Here is a 25,216-nt window from a genome sequence, read left to right on the forward strand (position 1 = left end):
GGGGGCGGAGCCGGCCGAAGGGAGACGAGGGGAGTCGAAGCCGGCCGAAGGGAGGCGAGGGGAGTCGAAGCCACCCGAAGAGCGGGGAGCCTCCCAGAGGGACCCGAGGAGGCACGCTCCCCCACGCGCACACAGTGTACGGCACGCGTGTTCTCCCAGGCAGGCACATACGTGTGCAAGCACACACACCCGGGGGCAGAGCCTCAAGCGCTCCAGCTGTTCATGGCCTTCCCAGTGCTACAACACGTGTGCACACACACACAGGCTCAGACACATGCGTGCGTGCATGCATCCATCAACTCACACGACACGGGAAGAACGAACAACCCAACAGTTTTATTGGTGACTTCAAAGATCTTCTATCCTCCTCCATGGATAAGGACCATCACGCTGGGACTCAGGGTGCTTGGGGGGCAAGCAAAAGCCGATTTCCCTCTGATGACACACCAGCACTGGGAAAGCTTGACCAGGTTCTGGCATTGCTGAAGTGACAGCAAGGACATAACAGCAATGTCACAACAGCCATTGGGGAGGCAGTTGGAACTGAGTGAGTATTAAGCTCCCTCCCAACCCAAACCACTTGTTCAGTCTCTGCTTCTATGAACATCAAGGAAATAAGAGCTGGAAAATAACATCCAAGAAAATAACAACAAGGAAATAGCATCTAAGGATATAGCCAAGGAAGCAACATCAAGGAAACCCTCAGCAGTTCCTACATGGAGCAAGAGCTGAACTTGGCACCAGCATTGCCACCATTACATTTACCTTAAGTCAAAGACCACCTCGTCCAACTCTGACTCCTCCTGAACATCGAGCTGAGACAGGGCCACCTCCTGCGGGGTAGGGATTGGAGAAGTGAGAAGCAGGCATGGGGCAGGGACTGGGTAGAGGGGCAGAGCTGGCACCTGCTCCTGCCCTTACCTCATCCTTGTCCCTGCCCGTGTCCTTGCTCCATCTCCACCACTTGGGCCACAGCTTCCAAAAGCACCTGGAAAAAGGGAGGAGCAGATGGATGAGAAGCAAAGGATGAACTCCTTTAGTGGTGGAGGAGTTGGGGGGACGGGGCTGGGCGCTGCTGGAGCAGAGCCTGTTGGGGCAGGGCAGGGCAGGAGTTACTGCTTCAGGCACCATCTGCTGCTGCCTTTGCAATCCTCGTCATGTTTCTTGGCGCAGCCCTGGTGACGGAGAGACAGAGACTCAGAACGCGGGGGTTTCCTCATGGAACACGGCAGCAAGGGGGAGCCGGAAGGCTCTTCCTCCAGCCCAGCACCTTCTACACACGTGCAAGGCTGTTCCAGCAGCCATGCCTATAGGAGGAGCCCCACATGCCTCCTTGCCCGGCTCCCCACTGCTCCCTGCCTCTGCATTGACCCAGAGCTCTCCTCAGCCTTGTCTGCCTTTCTCCTCTGCACAGAGCTCTGCAGGCTCCCCACCCCGCCCCTTCAACAGCCGCCTGCAACACCCACGATGCCTCCTAAAGACATGAAAGCTCATTTGTCTCTTTGGAGGAGAAGGGCCCCAAAGGGAGGTTCAAACTCCGCAGCAAGGATTGGGCCCCTGCCCTGTGCCCAGGCATGGCCCTGACACACCGGAGCCATGGCACCATGCAGAAAGGCCGGGTATGGGCTCAGGGCAGGGAGCAGGGGCATTACTGCATGGCCGGAAGCAACGGGTGCTGCAGCAGAGCAAGGCCAGGACAGGAGCTGGGGCGGGAATGCTTGGGGCGAGGGGTTGCGGGATAGAGCCTGGGAAGGGCTGATGGCAGAGGCTGTGATGAGAGGGAGCTGCAGCCCCCCTCAAGGAAGGAGCTGCTGGGAAGCTGCGCAGCAAAGCTGGTGACAGACCGTGGCAGGAGCCAGGACAAGCTGCTCCCAGCAGCTCTGAACACCTCCAAGCTCCAGTGTGGGGTACCACAATGAAAAAAGTCTGGGAAAACATCTCTTGTGCTCGCCAGCACATCTGCAGGCATCCGCAGCAGCACCCGGACCCCATGAGCACTGTGGTAGCACCCCCCCTGCCCCTGTGATCTCCAGCCCCAGGGTTTGGCTGGCAGTGGTCTGCCAAACGAGACCTTGGCTGACCTTGAAACAGCACTGCACCAGGAGAGCAACAGACGTGAGGGTCACGAGAGCCAACAGTGAGAGCGCCTGCGGCAGCCACTGGTCAGAGGTGTGACTGGCCATCTCCTGTGAGAAAAGGAGAGTGCATCAGGGAGGAGAGTAGCAGGGAGGGGAGGGAAGCCCCTTCCACACCCTGCTGCCCAGACACACACACGCAGACATGCTCTGTTCTCTCCTACCGTCTCTGCAGATTCACTTTCCATCTCCCTGGCCTGGACTTGGGCATGGGGATGAGAGGTGCCAGCATCCTCCTCCCGCACACACAGCTCAAGGAGGTCAGAGTGCTCCCGGTCACGCTGCCTCTCACTCAGCAGCTTCAGGAGCAGCCCTGTCCTCGAGACCATCTTGGCGCAGGCCTGCTGCAGCTGGGGCAGGCCACAGTCCTTGCGCAGGGCTCGAGCCACGCTTGCCATGAACCTGCGCAGGGCTCGGTCTGGCACCAGCGAGTGCAGGTGGCGTCTGAGCAGGGTGTCAAAGGGGGCTCCTCGCGTGGCCGCGCCGCCCGGGCCGCTGGAGGTACTCGATGCCGTCGGGATGAGGGGTTCCTGCTCCTTGTGCTTCCCGTGTGTTGTGGTGCTTGCAGGAGCAGTGGGTTGGCTCCCGCCCCGAGAGGAACGCTCTGCTGCAGCCGTGCCTTCTGCCGTGCTGCTGGCAGCAGGGGGGACATTTTTAGCCAGCAGAGCATAGAAGAAATGCTGGATAGTGCTCAGTCTCTGCTCTGCTCTACCCTCTGATGTTGTGGGCTCTTCTTCTGCACCGTCGCTGCCCATTGTCCCATCACTGTCCTGCTGCTTCTGCTCCTCATCTGTCCCAGCAGAGTCCTGTGTTGGGGATGGTGCTTCCTCATTCTCCATCCTGTCAGTCATGTTGGTCTGTTCCATGGCATCGGAATGATCCTGACTCTCGCCAGACCAAGCGAGACGTGGGGCCTCTGTTGGGTATTGTGTGGGGGGCTGTGCTGCAGGAAGGGTGGGTGTTCTCTGGTGGCTGGAGACTGGGAGGATGTCGCTGATGTTCATACGCGGGACTGCTTCCCATAAGATAGACTCAGCCCGGTTCAAGCCTGAGCCAGGCTCCTGTTGCTGCCAGCTTATGGCTCTTCCTCCCTCCCCTACCGCCACCTCCTGCCCCTTGTCCCTCTGCGCTGGCCAGGCTGTGCTGGGGCTTTTCACAGTCAGGATGCTCATGGCCTTGTGTAGCTTGTTCTTCAGCTGTGCCACGAGCCCCTCTGCTAGAAAATAGAACCTCCTGGTGTCAACAGAGCTGCTCCAGCCCCTGTGCTGAATGCTCTGCAGCATCAGCGTCAGCTCCTTGGCGGTGTTGACCTCCTGCCTCGAGAGCTGCTTTGAGGAAGGTGCTGATGCATCAGGGCTGCTCAGGAAAACTGCGAGCGTGACGGTTCTCTGCTCCCTGTGTGAAGGCTCCTTAGGCTGGAGATTCAACATGGAGCTGCTGTTCCCTTTCCTGGGTGGCACCAGTCCCGTTAGGAGCCCTGGTGTCTCTGCCAGGGGGGCTGTAACACACCAAGAACACATCAGTGACAAGAAGCTTTCTGCCAGACACAGGCTCAGAAGGTTCACTGTAGGCGGGGGACATGGGCAGGGCTGTGGGGCAGTTACCGCAGCGGGGAGCAGTGCTGCCGCACACGCTCATGCAGTCGAAGCTGAGGGTCCTGCACGGGGTCTCAGTGCTGTGCTTGTGCTGGCAGAGGCAGCAGGCCGTGTCGATGGACAGCTTGCTAAAGAACAGAGGTTGTGGACAAACACTCAGCATCGCGACCCAGGGCAGCGACTCCAACCCAGGTCGCGTGCAGGGGTCTGCTTCAGTTTCTGCTGCAGCTCTGGGAAACTTCCCCTCACTCCCAGTGTCCCAATGGACAGTTTTGTGGTGATGGGTTTGTTCCCCACGCAGACCCTTTGTCCCAGCAGCTGGGATCTGCTGGAGGTGGGAGCCAGCCCCTGCACACTCACAGTGTTTCCAAGCGGGATGTTCTCAGGAGCAGCATGAGCAGCGTCTGCCGAGTCACTCGTGTGGCACCCAGGTCCCTGCAAGGGTTTCAAGAAACACATTACATTTGAGGTGGCGGCACCAGCCTCTGCTCCGGGAACAAGCCCAGTGCCTGCTGCTCGCTGTGCTGGCCGCAGGCGGATCTGCTGCTACCTAATCCAGGAGAAATGATGGAAAACCGTCTCTCCTTCCTGCTGTGCCCTGCTCCCACCCATGGGTCTGAACCAGAAGGGAATCTGCACATCCCATGGGAGTTGGATGCAGACAAGTTCAAGTCCGTCTCCCAGCTCCATGCTGGCTTTGCAGCCGGGGCACACCAGCACTGCTCAGCCTTTGCCTGGCTCTGCCGCTGCCTCCAGCAGAACAAGGGTGGGAGAAGGGTGGGGTTTGCTGTTGGATCTCTGCCTTCCTGGCCAGGGGGCACCCAGAGACACAAAGAAAGGTCCATGGTAAGCTGTTAACAAGAAGTCTGTACTTACAGGTGAGTGACTGAAGGCAGCTTGAAGAACCACGTGTCCTCGATAACCGACAGGGGGTTATGGCTCAGGACCCTGAAATGAACCAACACACCATGTGAGTGGGGGGTGCAGGATGAGAGTGGTGGCAGGGGCTCAGTGCTGCGTGTGTGAGGAATGGCTTGTGGTGAAGCTTCCAGGCCGGGGCAGATGCTGATGGGCAGATTCACAACATACATTGGGTCCTGACTATCTCCAGCCCAGACAGCAAAAGCCCAGAAGTGCTGCTTCTGGAAAATACAACATCTCTTTCTTTCCTCCTCAGCTCACACCTTCTGGTGGCTTCCCTCCAACAGGACTTTCCCTATTTTCTCGCATTCCCACTGTTCATGAGCTTTGCCTCTGGTCCTGCACCCAGCCAGGCAAAGCCGTGGCCTGACAGAGTTGTCATTCGGCATTGATGCTGCTGCCTATTTGAGGTAAGACGTGAGCAAAACACAGTGACAAGTGCCATTGCTCTGAGCTACCCTAGGCCTTGGAACACTCACAGTGTCTGGAGGAACTGCATCCCGTGCCATGCCCGGAAGGTGTTGGTCTGGATCTCGGTGATGAGATTTCCCTCCAGGCTTCTGGGGAAACAGGAGACCACAGAAATGAATTGGGTCCGAACCACAGGAAGCTGGAGTGAAGCAGCATTGATTTGTAGGAAAACAGCCAAATCCAAGGTGGAACTGGGAGGAAACGGCAATTTTCTCTCCTGCTGTTTGTTAACTGGTCCAGGAGAGGAGATGAAGTGCGTGCGTGCTGCGTCTCTGCCTGCTCCGGGACACAGCAAGACTCAAGACGCAGTTTCTATTCTGGCTGTGTTTGCACAAGCCATGGCCCCCATCCTGGTGGTGTGGCCACCAGCTGCGGCCTGAGCTCCTGAGCTCGGCTGCTCCTTCAGCAGGAGAAATTGGAGTCCTTGTTCTCAAAATAACGGGAGCTTTTTCCAGCACCAGAAGGTTCTAAATGCAAACAGGCTTCACCAACCACACGAGGAAGGAACTCCCATAACTCACATGGTCTCCAGGAAAGGAAGGTTCTCAAAAGCCTGCGCCTCGATCGACTGGATTTTGTTGTAAGATAAATCCCTGTTAACAGGAGGACACAAAACGCTGGTGACATCTGCACTGTGCTGGTTCCTCTCGGGTGCTTTGACACTGGCAGCACACACGTGCCACAGCTCTCATTTCACATGGGGTTTCTCTCTGGCACTGACTTGCAGTGGTGTGTAACCGGGGGGTCACGCTCCTGACGGGGGCGGCTGCAGCTCAGAGGGGTTTTCCCAGCTCTGATCCCACCAACGCTATTTCAGGGCTGATTTTCATCTCTGGTGACAGAGCAGGTTCTTTATGCGTGCCCCAACATCACCTCTTGTGTGAGGCCTCAGGGACGGGCTGTAACGCCCCGTGTGACCAACATGGGGCTATTTCCCTTAGCTCCTAAACGTCACCTCCCTGCACAGCCCTGCTCTGATGTGCGCAGGAGTCCCCTGGCCTGGCTCTAGAAACCAAAAGGTTCCTTGTCGCAGCCTGAACTCACTGCCTGGGCTTGTTCTGCAGCAAACAAGGAGAGAGGAAGCTTTGTGGGGAGCGTTTAATGGCCTGCTCAGCCGGAGTCCCCAGCCCCATCGTGTGGGTGAACAGGAAGTGCCTGCTCCTCTCCATGGGCGATGGAGAGAAGCTGCACAATGAGCTCACTCCGAGGCAGCTCTGGGGCACCTGAGCTGAGAGGAGACGAATGCACAAGGTTTCCCCTGGAGGAGGCGGCCTCGTGCAGGTCTGTGCAGTGAAAGGGCAGCAGCTGCCTGCTCCTGCTTGGATGTGGGGCAATGGGAGTGCAGCGCGTCCCTGCGGAGCCCTACCCTGCAGCGAGACCCTGCTCTGCTCTGGCTGCAGCCGGGATACCCGCGGGAATAAAGCCCTTCCTGGGGCGGGCTGGGCAGCAGGGCCAGGGCAGGTGAAGGCCGTGCCCACCACCATGGGCAGAGGGGTACCTACAGGTGCCTTAGCAGGAGCAGCCCTTCCAGCGAGTGCCTCTTCACTGCCAGCAGGCTGTTGTGCTGGAGGACTCTGCAAGAGACAGATGAACACGAGCAGTGGCACCCACAGCTCTCAGGTGCAATGGAGCTGTCAGGGGAGCAACCCCGCTGCAGTGTAACTGCAGCATCTCTCCGGGTCCCACCACGGCTCATCACACTCATGGCAGGAGCAGAGGCTTGCTCCCAGCCTGCGGACACTGACTGCAGCGGGAGCACGGGTTCCACAGGCCCAGGGATGGCCCCGGGCGGGCAGGAGGTACACAGCCCAGGGCACTGCCTGCCATGGAACAGCTCTGGGGATTCACACAACTCCTTGCTGAGCAGCTCGGCCTTGGCTGCACGTGGCAAGCACTGGTGTGGTGCTCGGCACAGCCTTGGCTCAACAGCCCGGCGGAGGGATGGGGCTCCCGCAACCTCTGTGCCATGTCCGACACTGGTGGATACTCACAGCTTCTCAGCCCACGGGTATCCCTTCCACGGCTGAGGGCGGATGAGGGTGAGAGCGTTCCCAGTGAAATCCCTGCAGAGAAGCCGTTGGCAGCGTTACCCCCAGCACAAACCCTAACCCTGCCCCAGGGCTGCGGGGTGGCCGCAGGGCACTCACAGCACGGAGAAGGGCCGTTGGTGGGTGGCCACGGGCACGCGGGCCAGGGCAGCGCCGCTGCAGTCCAGCCGGCGCCTGCGGCAGCGGCAAGACCCCGGGCAGGGACCCAGGGGCCGGGCCAGGCCTGGGGCCAGGCCCAGCAGCAGCAGCACCAGCAGCAGCAGTGCCATAGTGACACAGGGCCTGAGTGCCTTTGGTACCACACGAGGCTCAAGGCTGCGGATCCAAACCAGGAGCTCTCGTCTGTGACCAGCAGCAGATCTGGGGATGTGCTGGCCCTGCTGGCCAGATATAGCCTGGGACACCTCACACGTCACAATGGGGCCTCGCTGCAAGAGTTGCATCGGCCGGGCCTGTGAGCTTGCGTCCCCACTGTGACCCGGGACAATCCCCTGCCATTGGAGCTGGTGGCTCTGCCTCACCTGTGGCGTGTTACAGACCAGCACATTTACGTGTGCAGCACATGTGCGTTCAGTACGTGTTTGTGCAGTCTGTGTGTGTCTGCCACACGCGTGTGCATGCATGTGTGCGTGTGCATGAGTGTTGCCCATACGTGTACGTTGTACATATGTGTACACTTTTATACACGTGTGTACATGTGTGTGGAAAGCTTCAGGCCTGATGTGTTGGCTTGGAAACAGAAGTGTCACTTCCAAGTGACACTTGGAAGTGTCGATGTCACACCCAAACCCTGCCGTGAACTGCTGGCCTATCTCCTTCTCCATTTGGATGGCAAAGGCTTCCAACTCAAGGGAGTAAACTCCTTCTCCAACCTCTCACACCCTCAGAAAGCTGCAGGGTGCACCAAGAGCTGCAACTCTTGGACCATATTCAGCACCAGAACACGCTGTATTTGAGCAGGGATGCAGCCGTGCACCCAGCATCTCACTGACACCCCTGTGCTTTGCTCATAGGGCCTCCAGGCACGGCTTGGTTTTGTTCTGAAGAACAGGGCAGGACTCCAAAAGGCAGAAGTCCAATCAACTCACAGGACACAGGGTGAATGAACACCACAACAGTTTTATTGGTCTATAATGTCTAAGCTAAATGTAATGTCTAATCTAAACCTAAAATTGCATCTAAACCTAATGTCTAATCTAAAGCTGAGTCTTCTTCATCTCTAATGTAAAGCTGAAGTCGACTCTTCTTCATGTCTGATCTGAACCTACTGTCAAATCTAAATCTGATGTCGAATCTTCTTCGTGTCTAATCTAAACCTAATGTTGAATCTTCTTCTTGCCTAATCTGAAGCTAATGTCCAATCTAAACCTAATGTCAACTCTTCTTCGTGTCTAATCTAAACCTAAAGTTGAATCTAAACCTAATGTCAAATCTAAACTCAGGTTAAAAGGAATGAATCGTGTTTAAACTACTCCCCCTTATCCTATCACTAGAGGCCCCTGTATAAAGTCCCTCTCCAGATCTCTTCAGGCGTTGGGAGTGGCTCTAAGTTCTCTCTGGAGCCTTCTCTTCTCCAGGCTGGAGCATTTGGTCTTGTTGAACTCCATGATGTTTGCCATTGGGTGTCACGAGCAGTGAGGGGCCTGCAGCATCCTACTTCGTGAAGAGAGACCATGGGGCCAGGACTGAGTGCTCTCTGAAGGCAAGGGAAATCGGCTCGTCCCAAAATGATGTGTCCTCACTGGAAAAGCTTGACGCGGATCTGGCATCACTGAAATGACAGCAGGGACAGAACTGCAATGACATAACAGCCACTGGGGAGGGGGTTGGAACTGCATGAATTGAAGGCAGGGCCTTCATCGCCTCCTTCACACTTACTATTGGTTGAAGACCACCTTGTACAAGCCTGACTCCTCCCCAGCAGTGGACTGAGCCAGGGCCACCTCCTGCAGGGCAGCTATTGGAGCGGTGGGAAGCAGGCATGGGGCAGGGAGCAGGCAGAGAGGCGGAGCTGTGGAGTGGGGCACAGTGTATGTTTCCAGCCATCCATTGGTTGCTTCTGCCACGGGAAGCACATGGTGCTTGGCTTGGTGGGTTGGTGGGAGTGTGATATAGTCAATCTGCCGGGCCTCCCCATACTTATCCTTCAGCCATCGTCCTCCATACCAAAGAGGCTTTAACCATTTGGCTTGTTTAATTGCAGCACATGTTTCACACTCATGAATAACCTGGGCAATAGTGTCAATTTTTAAGTCCACCCCTCGGTCACGGGCCCATCTATATGTTGCATCTCTGCCCTGATGGCCTGAAACGTCATGGGTTCCCCGGGCCAAAAATAATTCACCGTCCCCTTCAGCAGTTTTCTGCAGCTTGTTGCTGGGGACTCCATACAGCTGCCTTCCATCTCCGATGCTTTCCCACAATACAGCAGGACCCATCAGTAAACAAGGCATGCTGTTTTTTCACTTTCTGACAGTTTGTTATATGTTGGGGCCTCTTCAGCACGCATCATCTCCTCCTCTGGTGACATTCCAAAATCTTTGCCCTCTGGCCAGTCCATGATGACCTCCAGAATGCCTGGATGATTGGGATTTCCTATTTGAGCTCGTTGTGTAATTAGTGCAGCCCATTTACTCCATGTAGCATCAGTTGCATGATGTGCAGGGGAGACCCTGCCTTTGAACATCCAGCCCAGCACGGGCAACTGGGGTGACAGGAGGAGCTGTGCTTCAGTGCCAGTCACTTCCGAAGCAGCTCAAACCCCTTCATAGGCTGCCAGTATCTCTTTCTCAGTTGGGGTCTAGCTGGCCTCAGATCCTTTCTATCCCTGACTCCAAAAGCCGAGTGGTCGACTTCGAGTCTCCCCTGGAGCTTTCTGCCAGAGGGTCCAGGTATGATCATTTTCCCCAGCTGCGGTGTACAGTACATTTTTTTACATCTGGCCCGGTTCGGACTGGTCCAAGGGCTACTGCATGAACTATCTCGTGTTTAATTTGCTCAAAGGCTTCTTGTTGCTCAGGGCCCCATTTAAATTCATTCTTCTTCTGGGTCACATGATAGAGAGGGCTTACAATCGAACTGTAATTTGGGATGTGCGTTCTCCAGAACCCCTCTGCACCCAAGAAAGCTTGTGTTTCTTTCTTATTAGTTGGTGGAGACATTGCTGTTATCTTGTTGATCACATCTGTGGGGATCTGTCTATGTCCATCTTGCCATTTTATTCCCCAAAATTGAATCTCCTGTGCAGGTCCCTTGACCTTACCCCGTTTTATGGCAAAATTGGCTTTCAGTAGGATGTGGATTATTTTACTCCCTTTCTCAAAAACTTCTTCCGCTGTATCACCCCACACAATAATGTCATCAATGTATTGCAGGTGTTCTGTTCCAGTGCAGTCTGGATCAGTCCATGGCAAATGGTAGGGCTGTGTTTCCACCCCTGGAGCAGTCGGTTCCAAGTGAACTGGACACCTCTCCAAGTAAAAGCAAACTGTGGCCTGCACTCTGCTGCCAAAGGAAATGAGAAAAATGCATTGGCAATATCAATCGTGGTATAACACTTGGCTGCCTTTGACTAATTCATACTGAAGTTCTAGCATGTCCGGTATGGCAGCACTCAATGGTGGTGTGACTTCATTTAGGCCACAATAGTCTACTGCTAGTCTCCACTCTCTGTTAAGACTTTTGCACTGGCCATCTGGGGCTGTTAAAGGGTGAGCGGGTCCTGCTTTGGTCCTCCTATATCGTCGTTTAACCTCAGACAGGACCCAAACCTGACTCTGCTTAACTCTTGAAATCAGACAAAATGTTCGTGGGCAAAACACACTCTGTATGCGTGCCAACATGGTGATCCCCATCACAATCAGTGAACAGGTCTCAACAGTATTAAAAGGCCATTCAAAAACTTCAAAACTCTCAAATGATGCTGCAAATGGTCTGGGGGGGCGTGGCTGGGAGGGTAAAAGAATGTCTCCTTCACAGGTTGACCACCCAAGAAGGAGAAAAAAAGATGTGTAATTGCTAAGAACCTTTATTATATACCTCCCAAAGTATAAAGGTGGTGACCACACTGGGAACATAAACCAGATCAGTTTCATGATCAATGATTCTATTGTATTACAAGTCATTACCATAAAGTACAATGAGACAAGAACCTTAGCCCAGGTCCCACACTTGAAAAACACTACCACAGCAAATACTGGCTCTAAGTAGGGTTCGATATACTGAGACTGTGAGATCAAAAGGAACAACTTTGAGAGCCAATAAATCAGCATTGTGATGAGTGACTATTAATCTAAAACAATGAATTCTTATCACAAATACAATTAGACACACTCCGGTCAGATCTGTTGTTATCTCAACTGCTCGAGCCCCACGCTGGGTGCCAAAAAACAACTGTTGTGGTTTAAACCCAGGACACCTGGGTTCAGCAGTAGCAGTCATTTTTTCTCCTTCTTAGTAGCTGGTGCAGTGCTGTGTTTTTGACTTTCAGCCTGGGAATAGCACTGATAACACCGATGTTTTTTGTTACTACTCAAATGCTTAGCCTGACCAAGGACTTTCTGAGTCTCATGCTCTGCCAGGGAGGAGGGGAAGCCGGCAGGAAGCAGAGACAGGACACCTGACCCAAACTAGCCAAAGACGTATTCCATACCACAGCACATCATGCCCAGGATGTAAACTAAAGTTACCCAGAAGAGCTAGTTCACTGCTTGATCGGGCTGGGTATCGGCAGGTGGTATTGTATTCTCTTCCCTTGTTATTTTCTCTTATCATTATTATTATTGGTGGTAGCGGTAGCGGTCTGTGTTATACCTTAGTTACTAAACTGTTCTTATCTCAACCTGTGGGAGTTACATTCTTTCGATTCTTCTCCCCGTCCCTCCGGGAGCCGGGGGTGGAAGAAAGTGGGGGCGAGTGAGCAACTGAGACTGTGTGGCTGACAAGAGTTTAAACCACGACATACTCTCAGGCTCATACTCTGTGATTGAGACTGTGGGGCTGATACTGTGCGGCTGAGACTGTGTGGATGAGACTGTGGGGCTGAGACTCTGTGGCTCTGATGGTTGCGGAGAATGTGGGCCTCAGACCTTGGAGCTGATACTCTCAGGGTCAGATGCTGTAACAGAGACTGTGGGGCTGAGACTGGGGCTAAGACTCTGGGGCTGATACTGGTGCTCAGATTTTGGAGCTGATACGCTGGGTGAGACTCAAACAGAATCTGGGGCTGAGACTCTGTGGCTGAGACTGCGGTTGAGACTGGAGCTGACACTCTGTGGCTGTGACTCTGACTGAGACTGGGGCTGAGACTCTGGGGCTCAGCTTTTGGACCTGATTCTCTGGGTGAGACTTTCAAACACAGACTTTGGGGCTGAGAGTCTGGGGCTAACATTGTGGGGCTGAGACTCTGGTGCTCAGATTTCAAAGCTGAGACTCTGGGTGAGACTCTCAGACACAGACTCTGGGGCTGAGACTGGCTGAGAGTCTGGGGCTGAGACTGTTGATGAGATTCTATGGCTAAAACACTGGGATTCAGATTTGGGGTTGATACTCTTGATGAGATTACATGACTAAAACTCTGGGATTCAGACTTTGGGGCTGATAATCTCAGGCTCAGACTCTGTGACTGAGACTCTGGGGCTGAGGCTGTGGGGCTCAGACTCTGGCTGAGACTCTTGGCTTCCGACTTTGGAGCAGAGACTCTCGCTGAGACTCCCAGACGCAGACTCTGGGGCTGAGACGCTGGGGCTGAGACTCTTTGGCAGAGACACTACTGCTCAGGTTTTGGAGCTGAGACTGTCAGACTCAGACCCTATGGCTGAGACTGTTGCTGAGACTCTGGGCATCAGACTTTGGAGCTGATACTCTCAGGCTCAGATTCTGTGACAGAGACGCTGGGGCTCAGACTCTGGGGCTCAGACTTTCGAGCCGATACTCTGGCTGACACTCAGACACAGACTGTGGGCTGAGACTCTGGGTCTGAGACTCTGGGCCTCAGACTTTGGAGCTGATACTGTCAGACTGTGGCTGAGACTGTGGAGCTGAGACTGTGGGGCTAAGACTGTGGGGCTGAGAGTCTGGGGCTGAGACTGTTGCTGCAACTCTATGACTAAGACTCTGGGATTCAGACTTTTGGGCTGAGACTCTGGCTCTGACTCTGGTTCTCAGACTGAATCTCAGACTCTGTAACTGAGACTCTACAATTTAGACTCTGTGGCTGAGACTCTGGTGCTCAGATTTTGGGGCTGATACTCTGAGAGAGACTGTAAGACACAGACTCACTTCTCACTTGACTACCCTGGTGTGTCCCTTAATTTCTGCTTCGCTAGACTTTCACAATACTTTCTTAAACCCACCCATATGCCCTGCACCATATGTGATTATGTTAGCTCTTGCCACCTAGCCTACCATTGTTAACATCGGTTACTGAATAACTATGGTACAAAACTACAAACAATACTGCAAAATTACAGTATTTCCAAAACCACACTATTGCTTTATAAATTTTTCAAATATAATAATTTCTAATATTTAGTTATCATAAAAATTTCACCCCTTTCTCTAACATTTCCCCCCTTTGAAAATACTTCACTCAAGTAAGTATTTTCATTCTCTTAGGTAGCTGTAGCTGTCTCCTGATAAGTAGGTGGAGGTGTAGGGTACTTCAGATGTTCCTCAGTTACTGCTCCTATGATTCGATGGGTCCATGCACTGTTTTGGGCTATTTCCTTTTGGATACAAAGATACATCAGATACAGCATGAAAAACATAACCAATATCACAATTATAGTTTGCATGAGGGAATGGACCCATCCTGTGAGGTGAAGGCCCAAACTATCAAAGAGTGCTCCAATCCAATTTTGTTCGATATATTCTCTTTTTTTTCCGTTCCTTGTTCAACTTTAGTCAATTGGGAAATATCGTATTCTATGTTCGCAGTTACATCATGAATATGAATATAACAATCTATTCTGTCTTTCAAATATTCACAAACACCATGTGCTTTAATCAGTAACATGTCCAATGCCATTCTGTTCTGCAAGGTCATTTTAGTCGTTGCTTGTAACTGCAAATTCATGTCTCTGAATCCCTTCCTCATTGCTCTGGCTAATCTTTCTGTCTGACCAATCAGATCATAAATCATTTCTCTATTCCAATATGCTGCAACTTGAGCAAATAAAGATTTCAAAGCCCACCCTACTCCTGCTCCTACCCTGCTCCTGTGGAGGGTTCCTGCCAAGTATGGCTTTCCATAGAGGATCTCATAGGGCCTTACTGACATTCCACTTCTGGGTTTTACTCTGATTCGTAACAGAGCTATAGGTAATGCTTGTGGCCATTTTATTCTGGCCTCTTGACATATTTTACTGATTTGTCTCTTTATTGTTTGATTCATCTTTTCTACCTGTCCACTAGACTGGGGCCTCCAGGGGGTATGTAAGTTTCATGATACCCCTAATAGTTTACTAACTTCTTGTACTATGGTTGCAACAAAGTGTGGACCCCTATCTGATGATATCCCTAAAGGGACTCCAAATCATGGAATGATTTCTCTAAGTAACTATTTCACCGTTTCCTTTGCTTGATTGGCGCAACAGGGAAGGGCCTCCGGCCATCCAGAAAAAGTGTCAACCCTTACTAGCAGATATTTGTATCCTTGTACTTTTGGTAGTTCCCCAAAATCAACCTGCCAATAATCTTCTGGTTCCACTCCTATCCTAATTCTTTCCATCTTAACTTGTCTTTTTACTACTGGATTATTTTTCAAAGAGATTTCACATTTTGACCCCACTGCCTTTGCCATAGTTAACATCTGTGTGGAAATTATTCTTTGCCTTAAATAAGTTACCAATGCTTCTGCACCCCAATGACATTTTTGGTGTTCAGTTTGTAGGATTTTTTGCATTATTGCTGGTGGTACTATTATCTGTCCATTTGTTGTTGTATACCACCCTTCAGAATTCTTTTGAGCCTTCAAAAGTCCTGCCAGCTTTTCATGTTCTTTTGAATAATTAGGATCTTGTGAAAGATAGGTATGGAGTGGGCTTACCTTGAGAGGTATCAGGACCATTATGTTCCATACCTTTCGGGCAACTTGTCGAGCTGTCCGATCTGCCAGTGTATTTTCTTCGGATATCTTCGAGGTTTCTTCTTGGTGTGCTTTACAATGCATAATGGCTACCTGTTTGGGTTTTTGTACAGCAATTATCAGTTTCAAAATTTCTTCTTGGTATTTTATATTAGTCCCTTGTGAAGACAACAGTCCTTGTTCTTTCCACAATGCTCCGTGCATATGTACTATACCAAATGCATACTTTGAATCAGTTCATACATTCACCTTTTTATCATCGCTCAGTTCCAATGCTCTTGTAAGAGCTATCAGCTCTGCCCGTTGAGCTGACGTCCCAGGAGGCAATGTTTTTGCTTTAATTACCTTTTGTTGCATTGTCACAGCATATCCTGCATACCGTGTTCCGTTCTCCACAAAGCTGCTTCCGTCTGTGAAAAGTTCCCAGTCCAGCTGCTCAAGAGGTACGCCTTTTAAGTCCGTTCTGGTTGCATATGTATGCTCGATGACCTCTATACAGTTATGTTCAAGAGTTCCTTCCTCTAGGCCAGTTCCTAGAAAAGTTGCTGGATTTAACAAGTTAGTAGTCTTTAGACTTACAACATCTTGTTCTGTTAAGATTGCTTGATATTTCATCATTCGGCTAGGGGATAACCAATGTTGGAGTCGCGGGAGACAAGCCTCATGCTCTCATGGTCAGCAAGTCTCGTTTATTTAGCAAGATACATCCACTTTTATAGCTTGCAGGGTTAGTTACATTGTCTGATAAGATACAGCAAAATCATTGGTCAGCCTGTGTCGACGCAGGGGTCTCTAGGTAACTGTGACCACTTCTTGTTTCAACATGTCTCGACATGTCCCAGCTTGCCCAAGCAAGACCATTGCTCTATTTCAGCAAGATACCGTTGCGCTTATCTCAGCAAGATGCATATCCTGTTTCTTAAGCAAATCAGGGTAAACATTAACCACGAGATTGCTGTGCCCTGGAGGCCTACATTTCCACCAGCTGCACGGTATCATGCCCTTTGTTACTTAGCCATTCTGCTGTTAGGCTCTCTACACTTCCCCCGTTTTCTTTAACAGCAAGCATAGCCATTTTATGATTAAAAGCGTTCGATATCATTTTCTGTAAGCACTGCATAATACACGGCAAAAGCAATACTGCTAATAATATTACAACCACCACCAAAACAATTTTTTCTATTAAGGTAACAAGCCAGGGAGATAGCCCGAAAGACGCCAGCCAGTTGGTAAAGGGATCACTTGTTTCTTGTAACTTTCGCATATTGTTTCTCAACTGTGCCAATTGTTTGTGAATGGAGTTAGAATGGTCCGAGAGATTCATGCAGCACATACCTTCAAACTCATCACACCCATGACCTTGTGCGAGGAGTAAAAAATCTATGGCGGCTCGATTTTGGAGAACTGCATGCCGGACTCCTTCTAAGTCCATGGCTAGATTTGACAATATGTTTGTTGTAATGTTTATTTGTTTTCCTGTCCAACAAGCTAATTTTCTTAATTGAGTGAGAGCTTGAGCAGATGCTATACCCGGAGCAAAAATACTGGCTAAAATAACTTCAGGAGGATCCCAGAGCGTAACAATATCAGAGCACTCTGGGCCCAGTTGTGTGGTGGCTCTTTTACGGCGTATATGAGTTTTATTGGCTTTAAGAACTGTCATTATGTCGGGTGCAAACATTGTTAGCTGGCCTATATAGCAGGGTCCCCCCTCCGGGCTTCTGGGGATTCCCTGCCACGCCCTATCACCGCAGATCAAGAAATATCCATCAGGTAAATAGCCTGTGTTGGACTTTACAATGGTTTTGTGTGTGATGTTTTTGCAATAAGCGGTCTCATTATAGGGCCTATTTGAGGAAACATTTACTGAGTTATGTGGAAGCCCAAAAGGGTCCTTCCAAGAGTCAAAGTAAAAACAATATTGTGCAGGCGCAGAACCAAGCAGGTTAAATTCTTGGATTTCAGAGACATTTTTTCTTATATTGAGCTGAAAGGTAAAATTGGCTGGGACGCCTATCAAACAGGTTCTAAAGGGGTCAGAAGCTTTAGCAAGAGCAAGGCATAAACTACTTTGGTTAACTTTTTCAGCCCAAGTGACCCACATGTTTTTTCGTTCCTCTATTTTGTTTAGAGTGTCCCAAGCTCCTGTATTGAGGCCGAAAACGGCGACAAGTACGATCCCAATCTTCAGGTTTAACTTGCCACAAAAGTGGAATACCCACATCTTTACCGCACTTAATCTCTAGAGGCACTGTGGCTAGTGCGGTTTGAATCTGGGAGAGAATCTCCTGAACCCGATATTTCAAATATCGTTGTTCCAGATCCTCCCGGTTCTCGACTAATAGATACGTTAAGGGTAGATTTACGGGAGGAGTTATACCTGCCTCCGCCAGCAGTGCTCTATAAGGATTGTAATTATGATGGGGATTCCAGGTACAGTTTACACAAGCACCATGTGCCTGTAATTGGCTTTGGGACACCCAAACTTTTTGATGACAACCTCCACACTTAATTTTGATCCAAGCCTTATGATGATCTTGTAAACACGTTAAACAATGACGAGTAGGAGACAAAATCCGATCAAATGTTCTCATAAGTTCCCAAAACAAATGGAGTTCTGCCTCTTCTTGTGTCGAATAAGAAAAGCGAATCCCAAAACGTCTTTCAAGTGGTTCCAGCAACGGACGAAGGATCAGCTGCAGACGATGACGACAACGGAGTTCTGGGCTGTTCATTCGATTGAGCAGCCCGAGTCCATCGAGCAGGGATCCACTTGGGTCCGCATCGAAAACACTTCATTCGGGTGGCTGGAGCTGCTGGACGAGTCTGCGCAACCGCCGCCTGAAGAGGTGCAAGGGCTGCCAAAACTTGGCTTTGAACTTTAGATTGGGCGTTAAGGCCTTCACCAATTTTGTTAAGGGCTTCCACTGCAAAAATCTGACTGCTCGAGGGGAGAGTATTTGCTTTATCTAAGAGGTCTTGAATTACCCAGTTGCCAGGAGCAGTAGCGATAAGGGAGCGTGTGACTTGATTACCATTTTGTATAATACACTGTTTTAGGAGGGCATCCTGCATGTGCTCCGCAACACCAGCTTTAGAAAGGGCTTGCATCAATTTGTCAACAAATGACCCAAGGGGTTCCTCTCGACCTTGTTTAATATTCATATACATAGGAGGCCCCCCCGGCTCCCGAATTTTGTCCATTGCCCTTTTTGCCACCCGCATGACCTCTCTTAATTTTTCTACTCCTATACCAGCCTGGGCATCTGTTCGAGTATAATCACCGTTTCCTAGTAATTCATTCATTTAATTCCAAATAGGGGGTCTCCTTGGGCACGAGGTAATGCTACTGAAGCAGCCGCTTCCTCCCCCCATCTTGCATCAAATGTAAGTTTCTGATGAGGGGTATAAATTAAACGAGCAATACCCTTGATGTCTACAGGCAGGAGAATCATTGAATTAAATAAGTAATCAAGCATCTGCTTGGCCGGTTCACTAGTAACCCCAAATTGAGAGACTGTAGCTCGGAGTTGTGCCAATATTTTCCAATCCATTTGAGTGATATCTACCCTATGACCGCCGCCTGGTCGAGGGTGGAAAATAACAGGAAAGGCCATAGAAGTAGCAACATGGTCTTGTGCCGCATCGGCAAGGACCCTATCTCCGTTTTCGACTCCGTGGCGTGCCAGAGCAGCCCAAACTTCCCGTCTCTGACTTGCCATAGCCTCTGCGAGGTCCGAAAGGGCTCCGGGGAACGGCTCCGTGGCATTAGGAGACAAAGGAAGGGAGTTTTGAGGAGACTCAAATGGTCCGTTTTCCATAATAGAGGCAGACGGGGGAGAGGGAAGAGGGGGAGGAGGAGGGGGGGGTATCCCAGGGGGGAGGGGGAGGAGGAGGGGGGGGGGTATCTCGACTGTCGAAACGGTCGGCGGATTAGGGGCAGAAGGATCATAGTGACGATTTTGATCTTGTGCCAAACGGGCACTTTCGGCCGCACGTTTTTCTGCCTGTACCATCAAGAGTTCGTTATGTATCAAGCGCCATAATTTGGATAATTTTTTAGCAATTTTATCATCGTCTAACGTAAGGTCCCATAATTTATCGCCGTAGCGACGCCATTCCGACAATTGGTGAATAGAGTGGGGATCACTAAAAATACCGAGGGACCGAGCGTGAGAAAGAAGGGCAGGGAGGTCCTTATCAAAATCTAAGCCTTTTACCTCCTGACGACGGAGGAAGGCAGTAAAAAGATCATACGCCGCTTGCCTATCCATATTTACCGGATCCGTTGCACCCTCCAGGCGTCGGCAGCGCGTAGCAGCAGAGCCTGCCGATGCAGCACTCTGGGCCAAAGCAGGAGACGAGCAGTCCACCGATGTAGCACTCCCGTTCTGCAGAAGCCGTCTTTATGTCGAGACCTGCACCCAACGCAACTCCTTCAGGCAAAGGGAAGGGTCCCTGTTCGGGCGCCAGTTGTTGGAGTCGCGGGAGACAAGCCTCATGCTCTCATGGTCAGCAAGTCTCGTTTATTTAGCAAGATACATCCACTTTTATAGCTTGCAGGGTTAGTTACATTGTCTGATAAGATACAGCAAAATCATTGGTCAGCCTGTGTCGACGCAGGGGTCTCTAGGTAACTGTGACCACTTCTTGTTTCAACATGTCTCGACATGTCCCAGCTTGCCCAAGCAAGACCATTGTTCTATTTCAGCAAGATACCGTTGCGCTTATCTCAGCAAGATGCATATCCTGTTTCTTAAGCAAATCAGGGTAAACATTAACCACGAGATTGCTGTGCCCTGGAGGCCTACATTTCCACCAGCTGCACGGTATCATGCCCTTTGTTACTTAGCCATTCTGCTGTTAGGCTCTCTACAAACCAATACCCCCATTTTTGTTCCAAGACAGTTGTTATCATATGTGGTACAAACACTTCAATATGTTTTCCCAGAGTCAGTTTTCTGGCCTCCTGTATTAGAACAATAGTTGCCGCTACCATTCTTAAACATGAAGGCCATCCCGCACTTACTGGATCCACTTGTTTCGAAAAATATCCTACTGGTCTTTTCCAGCTTCCAATTTTCTGGGTTAATACTCTCAATGCCAATCTCTGCCTCTCATGGACAAATAACTGAAAGTCCTTTGTCGAATCTGGGAGTCCCAGTGCTGGTGATTTCATTAACGCCTCCTTCAGTCTTTTAAAGGCCTCTTTCTGTGGTTTGTCCCAAACAAAAGCATGTGATTTTTGGGCTTCATACAGGGGTTTAGCAATGAGTCCGTAATTCATTATCCACAACCTGCACCATCCTGCCATGCCCAAAATTGTCCTTAACCCATGTAAATTCCGTCGTTCTGGAATGGCACAAATTGCCTCTATGCAGTTTTTATTCCTAGCTGGTTCAGGATTTCAGTAGTCACTTTTATGCATAATGATTTCTGTTCTGTCACAATAAAGATGTCATCTACATATTTCAATAAGAGATATTGTGATCTCGGTACCTGTACCTTTCCTTGAGTAGTCCATGTCTCCAGTTCTTTAGCCAATTGATTTCCAAAAAGGGTTGGACTGTTTTTGAATCCTTGTGGTAGTCTGGTCCACGTTAGTTGTGTTTTTCGTCCGTTCTGTGGATTCTTCCCATTCAAATGCAAACAGTTTCCTGCTATTTTATCAAGAGGAATGCAGGAGAAGGTATCTTTTAAATCAAATACTGTAAACCATTTATATTTTTCCTTCACAGATGTTAACAGTGTATAAGGATTTACTACTACTGGGTGGATATCTTTCGTTATTTCATTTATTGCCCTCAGATCCTGTACTAACCTATATTCACTGTTTGGTTTTCTTACTGGAAAAGTTGGTGTGTTATATTCTGATTCACATTCTTCCAAAATTTGATATTTCAAAAATTTCTCAATTATTTTTATAATCCCGAACCTTGCCTCTAGCTTCAGTGGATATTGTTTAACTCTTACTGGCCTAACCCCATCTTTTAGTTCCACTGTTACTGGTTGAGCTGCTTTTGACTTTTCCAGGATTTCTGTTTGCCAAACTATCGGTATCATAGCCTCTTCTACCTCTTTTGGAATTTGAGCAATGGGGTTTTTTCTTTAAGAACCAAGATCTGTCCTGCCTTTGATTCGGGGACTTGCATTATTAATTCACCATTCTCAAAAATAATTCTTGCATCTAATTTAGCTAATAAGTCTCGTCCTAAAAGGGGAATGGGGCATTCAGGTACATATAGAAATTCGTGTATTAATTCCTTCCCTCTAAATCGCAGATCTAGGGGCTGCAAGAATGGCCGTATTTCCTCCTTCCCTGTGGCTCCCAAAATTGTCGTAGTTCTTTTCCCTAACTCCCGTGTAAATAATTTAAAACTGAATAGGTAGCCCCTGTGTCTATTAAAAATTTTACTTCTTTTTCTCCCAATTGGACTTTCATGAGGGGTTCTTTATCTTTCGCCCTGCCTAGTTGGCTTTGATTGTAAAATTCTCCTAGCACCATTGGCACTACATCAGATCCCATAAAAGGATTTCCTGGAGACATAAATTGTCTTCCCCTAAATGGACACTCATCCTTCCAGTATCCTTCCTGTTTGCAATTTGCACATTGATTATATCTTATTCTTTCTACATTCATTCCCATTTATTTATTTATTTATTTTTTAAATTACAAAATCCTCTTCCTCCCCCCTTTCTTCATTTAATGCCAGTGGGGCTGATGGGGCAACTGTCAAATCCAAGCTTTCAATATCTTTCTGATGTTGCAAATTATTCTTTAAGGCAAGATACCCCATACATCTTTTCTCAGTAACACATCCCTTACATTGTTCATTAGTATTTACCTTAACAACCATTATTCCATAGGATTTCTGCCATTCATCTTTTTTTTTTTTAATCTTCCTTTTTGTTTTAATTTTCCTTTTTTTTTTTTAAGGTATATTGCGTCCACCATACATTATAGTAATCAATTAGTTTACTCTTTTGCATGCTCTGCCCAAAATGACCCTCCTTCCAGTGACTTAAAATACAACCTAATGGAGACGACTTAGGGACCAACGGCATTTTGTAAATACAAAGAGATCTCCAAAACATGCACACACACTTACCACTATGTTACATCCTGCAGCACAAATACCAATACCATAACCACATTTGCCGAACCTGCAGAGCTTTCGCTACTGTCTAACGGACGGCGCCTAGGCTTACCCCGGGAGCTCCCTAGCCCCAACCAAGCGCAGCTTTCACCGCGTCTAACAGGAAGGCTTTACCAGACCCGACTTCGCCAAACCTAGTGCAGCTTTTGCCACGTCTGTCAGGCAGGCTTATCAGAAGTTGGTACTACACTTTACATTACTCAACACCAGACTTCGCCAAACCAAGTGCACCTTTCGCCACGTCTAGCAGGCAGGCTTATCAGAAGTCGGTACTACACTTTACATTACTACACTTTACATTACTCAACAATCGGTACCGTAACCAAAGTAACCAAATTAAAAACACCTTTCTTACCGTATCAGAAGTCCATCGTGAGCAGCGGAGGTCGGTCGCGGCTGATAGCTCCCCGAGAATTTCTCTGTGCCGGCTGAATCAGGATCAAGATGTGATCCACCTCAGCAGTGCCCATGAGGTCCCATCTGGGTCGCCAAAATGTTAGCGTAAGAATAAACACATAACCACCAGAATGGTTATATGAGGTGCTTCACTGCAGCGCTGGGAAACCAGGGGCACTTGCCCAAATCTGGCTTCGACCTCGTCACATCGCATTCGCAATTTATACACTAAAAATTTGGTTACTAATACATATTCAACACGGATTACATCATTAACTAATACATATGCATCAAGGATTGCCACATCAGTCTATTACGACATCAGCCTCTTCTGCGCTTGCGCAGCCCCGTCTGGTGGTCGCATTGATGAAGTAAGGAGTCTTCCTCAGATGAAGTAAGAAGTCTTCCTCGCTCTGTCCTTTTCACCTTTCTGTTCTTTGGATATATCCCAACCATTGTGTGGACGCCAGCATTCTCTTATTCTCACTTGACTACCCTGGTGTGTCCCTTAATTTCTGCTTCGCAAGACTTTCACAATACTTTCTTAAACCCACCCATATGCCCTGCACCATATGTGATTATGTTAGCTCTTGCCACCTAGCCTACCACTGTTAACATCGGTTACTGAATAACTATGGTACAAAACTACAAACAATACTGCAAAATTACAGTATTTCCAAAACCACACTATTGATTTATAAGTTTTTCAAATATAATCGTTTCTAGAATTTAGTTATCGTAAAAATTTCACCCCTTTCTCTAACAGACTCACGAAGGAGCAGCAGGATTGAGCCGAGGCTCCACCAGTGCCGGCTGGATGACAGTGTCTCTGGGTCACAGCAGAGGAACTGAAGCTCAGGCTGATGGTCACCATGCCTCTGATCGGTGCCAGGGCTGTGAGCTCAGCCAGGGAGGAAGCTGGCAACTCTTCCTCGGGCCCCGGTGCAGCACAGGGGTTCGTTTTGGGGCCAGCTTTTCTTCCTGCCTCAGCTCACGGGCTGCTACAACTGCTGGTGGTGGGACCTGGGGAAGAGGGGGAGTGTCTGCGACCCTTCTATGATCCTATTTCAGAGCCTCGAGTGATGCCAGGGCAGGAGGTGAGAGCACCAGGGCTCAGTGCTGCTAAAGCAGCATCACCCGTCATCAGCAGGGGAAGCCTCCCCCCAGCTCTGAGATGGGGACCTTGAGCACTGGCAGCAAAGGCAGGACAAGGCTCATTAGGAAGTACAAGATGAAGGATTTAAGCATTCCTCCAGCTCCAGCAGGGCTTGAGAAGCCCTAAGAGAACTGTGATAAGGATTTGCAAAGCACCAAGAGTAACAACACAGGGATTAAAAGTGCATAAATGGTAAAATGCAACTCTATAAGCAATGCATATGACACTGTGAACCACCAACCTTCATAGCAGAGCCCATCACCTACAGGGGAACACAACACGTCCCAGCTCTCACTCCATCCTTCCCGCCCATGAGCATGGCCAGGGCCATCGCTGTCAGCCCAGTTATTGCTGCCTCCACTCAAAAAATCAATCCATCTTTCCTCCAGCTCAGGGAAACCACATACTTCTCTAATACCTAAAAGCAAACAGCCAGTGTGGTGCTTGCTTTCATGAATGCACAGCACAAGAGAACTCTTCCCAGCAGGAAATGCCTCCTTTCACACACCCAGGAACAGCCTCCAAGCCCCAGGGCATGGGTGCTGCAGAGAGGCCTCTTTGAACACTCTCTTCTCAGCAGCCTTTGGTCCCCAGCCCTGTGCTCAGACCCTCCTGGACTTACTGGGAAGGAGTGGGATGCAGCAAGTGGCCATCCCCATGGGAAGTGCCTGCTTCTCCTGGCCCAGGGTGATGCAGAGAATTAACCAATATACAAGGGGGTTAGAGGAATTCACTTGCTTAAACAAAAGTATTGTCTGTTGTAAACACCTATCATGCCTACTAAGCAGAACAAAGGCACAAACTACTGATAAGGGGAGAAGCAGAGGTCTGGTTCTACTGATAAGCAACTATTGACAAGGAAAAGAGGACACCTGAGTCTATGGATAAGGGGGAGAAGCAGATGGTTTATGGCTGGGATACCGACCAAACCCTAAGGCCATGCATGAAGATTAAAAGGTGAAAAGTTTAAGAAGAGGAAGACTCATTTACTTCATCTTGAAGACCCCTGCCCACAGGAGGAAGACTCGTTTACTTCATCTTGAGACCCCTGCCCATGACCAGAAGGGGGCACTGTGCAGGCGCAAAGGACCTTCTAGCTCATTATAATACAAAGCAGGGATAGATACTAAATATGTATAGGTGTATTGAGTAATCTAATGCATATGTATACCTTAAGAGAATAAATGTAAAGGAAAAACTACCCTGGGTGTGTATACTTTGGAAGAGCTATCCCCATGCACCTCAGCGCTG

The 25,216-nt window shown here is 49.6% G+C and overlaps 1 protein-coding gene across 22 annotated transcripts in view; it reads right to left on the reverse strand.

The window, feature by feature from the left end:
- Nucleotides 1-316: 316 nt before the first annotated feature.
- LOC136020218 (uncharacterized) overlaps nucleotides 317-25,216 on the reverse strand; it is a 47,547-nt gene continuing 22,647 nt past the window's right edge. Inside the window, exons 2-15 of one of the 22 annotated variants that reach the window (XM_065691052.1) lie at nucleotides 22,769-22,893; nucleotides 15,602-20,916; nucleotides 15,218-15,349; nucleotides 5,644-10,674; nucleotides 5,131-5,211; nucleotides 4,607-4,678; nucleotides 4,091-4,165; nucleotides 3,740-3,858; nucleotides 2,300-3,633; nucleotides 2,082-2,186; nucleotides 1,129-1,175; nucleotides 922-988; nucleotides 766-833; nucleotides 317-482 (exon numbers count right to left, since the gene is read on the reverse strand). In XM_065691052.1, the coding sequence (XP_065547124.1) occupies nucleotides 398-482; nucleotides 766-833; nucleotides 922-988; nucleotides 1,129-1,175; nucleotides 2,082-2,186; nucleotides 2,300-3,633; nucleotides 3,740-3,858; nucleotides 4,091-4,165; nucleotides 4,607-4,678; nucleotides 5,131-5,150 (1,992 nt within the window). In that variant the 5' untranslated portion in view covers nucleotides 5,151-5,211; nucleotides 5,644-10,674; nucleotides 15,218-15,349; nucleotides 15,602-20,916; nucleotides 22,769-22,893 and the 3' untranslated portion in view covers nucleotides 317-397. Of the gene's footprint in view, nucleotides 483-748; nucleotides 834-921; nucleotides 989-1,128; nucleotides 1,176-2,081; nucleotides 3,634-3,739; nucleotides 3,859-4,090; nucleotides 4,166-4,606; nucleotides 4,679-5,130; nucleotides 5,212-5,643; nucleotides 13,896-15,217; nucleotides 20,917-22,768; nucleotides 22,894-25,216 lie in introns of those variants that run through there. The other 21 variants (XM_065691056.1, XM_065691048.1, XM_065691054.1 and 18 more) reach the window with 21 other exon arrangements.

Source organism: Lathamus discolor, chromosome 10, assembly GCF_037157495.1.
Source record: "Lathamus discolor isolate bLatDis1 chromosome 10, bLatDis1.hap1, whole genome shotgun sequence".
Taxonomy (NCBI): Eukaryota; Metazoa; Chordata; class Aves; order Psittaciformes; family Psittacidae; genus Lathamus; species Lathamus discolor.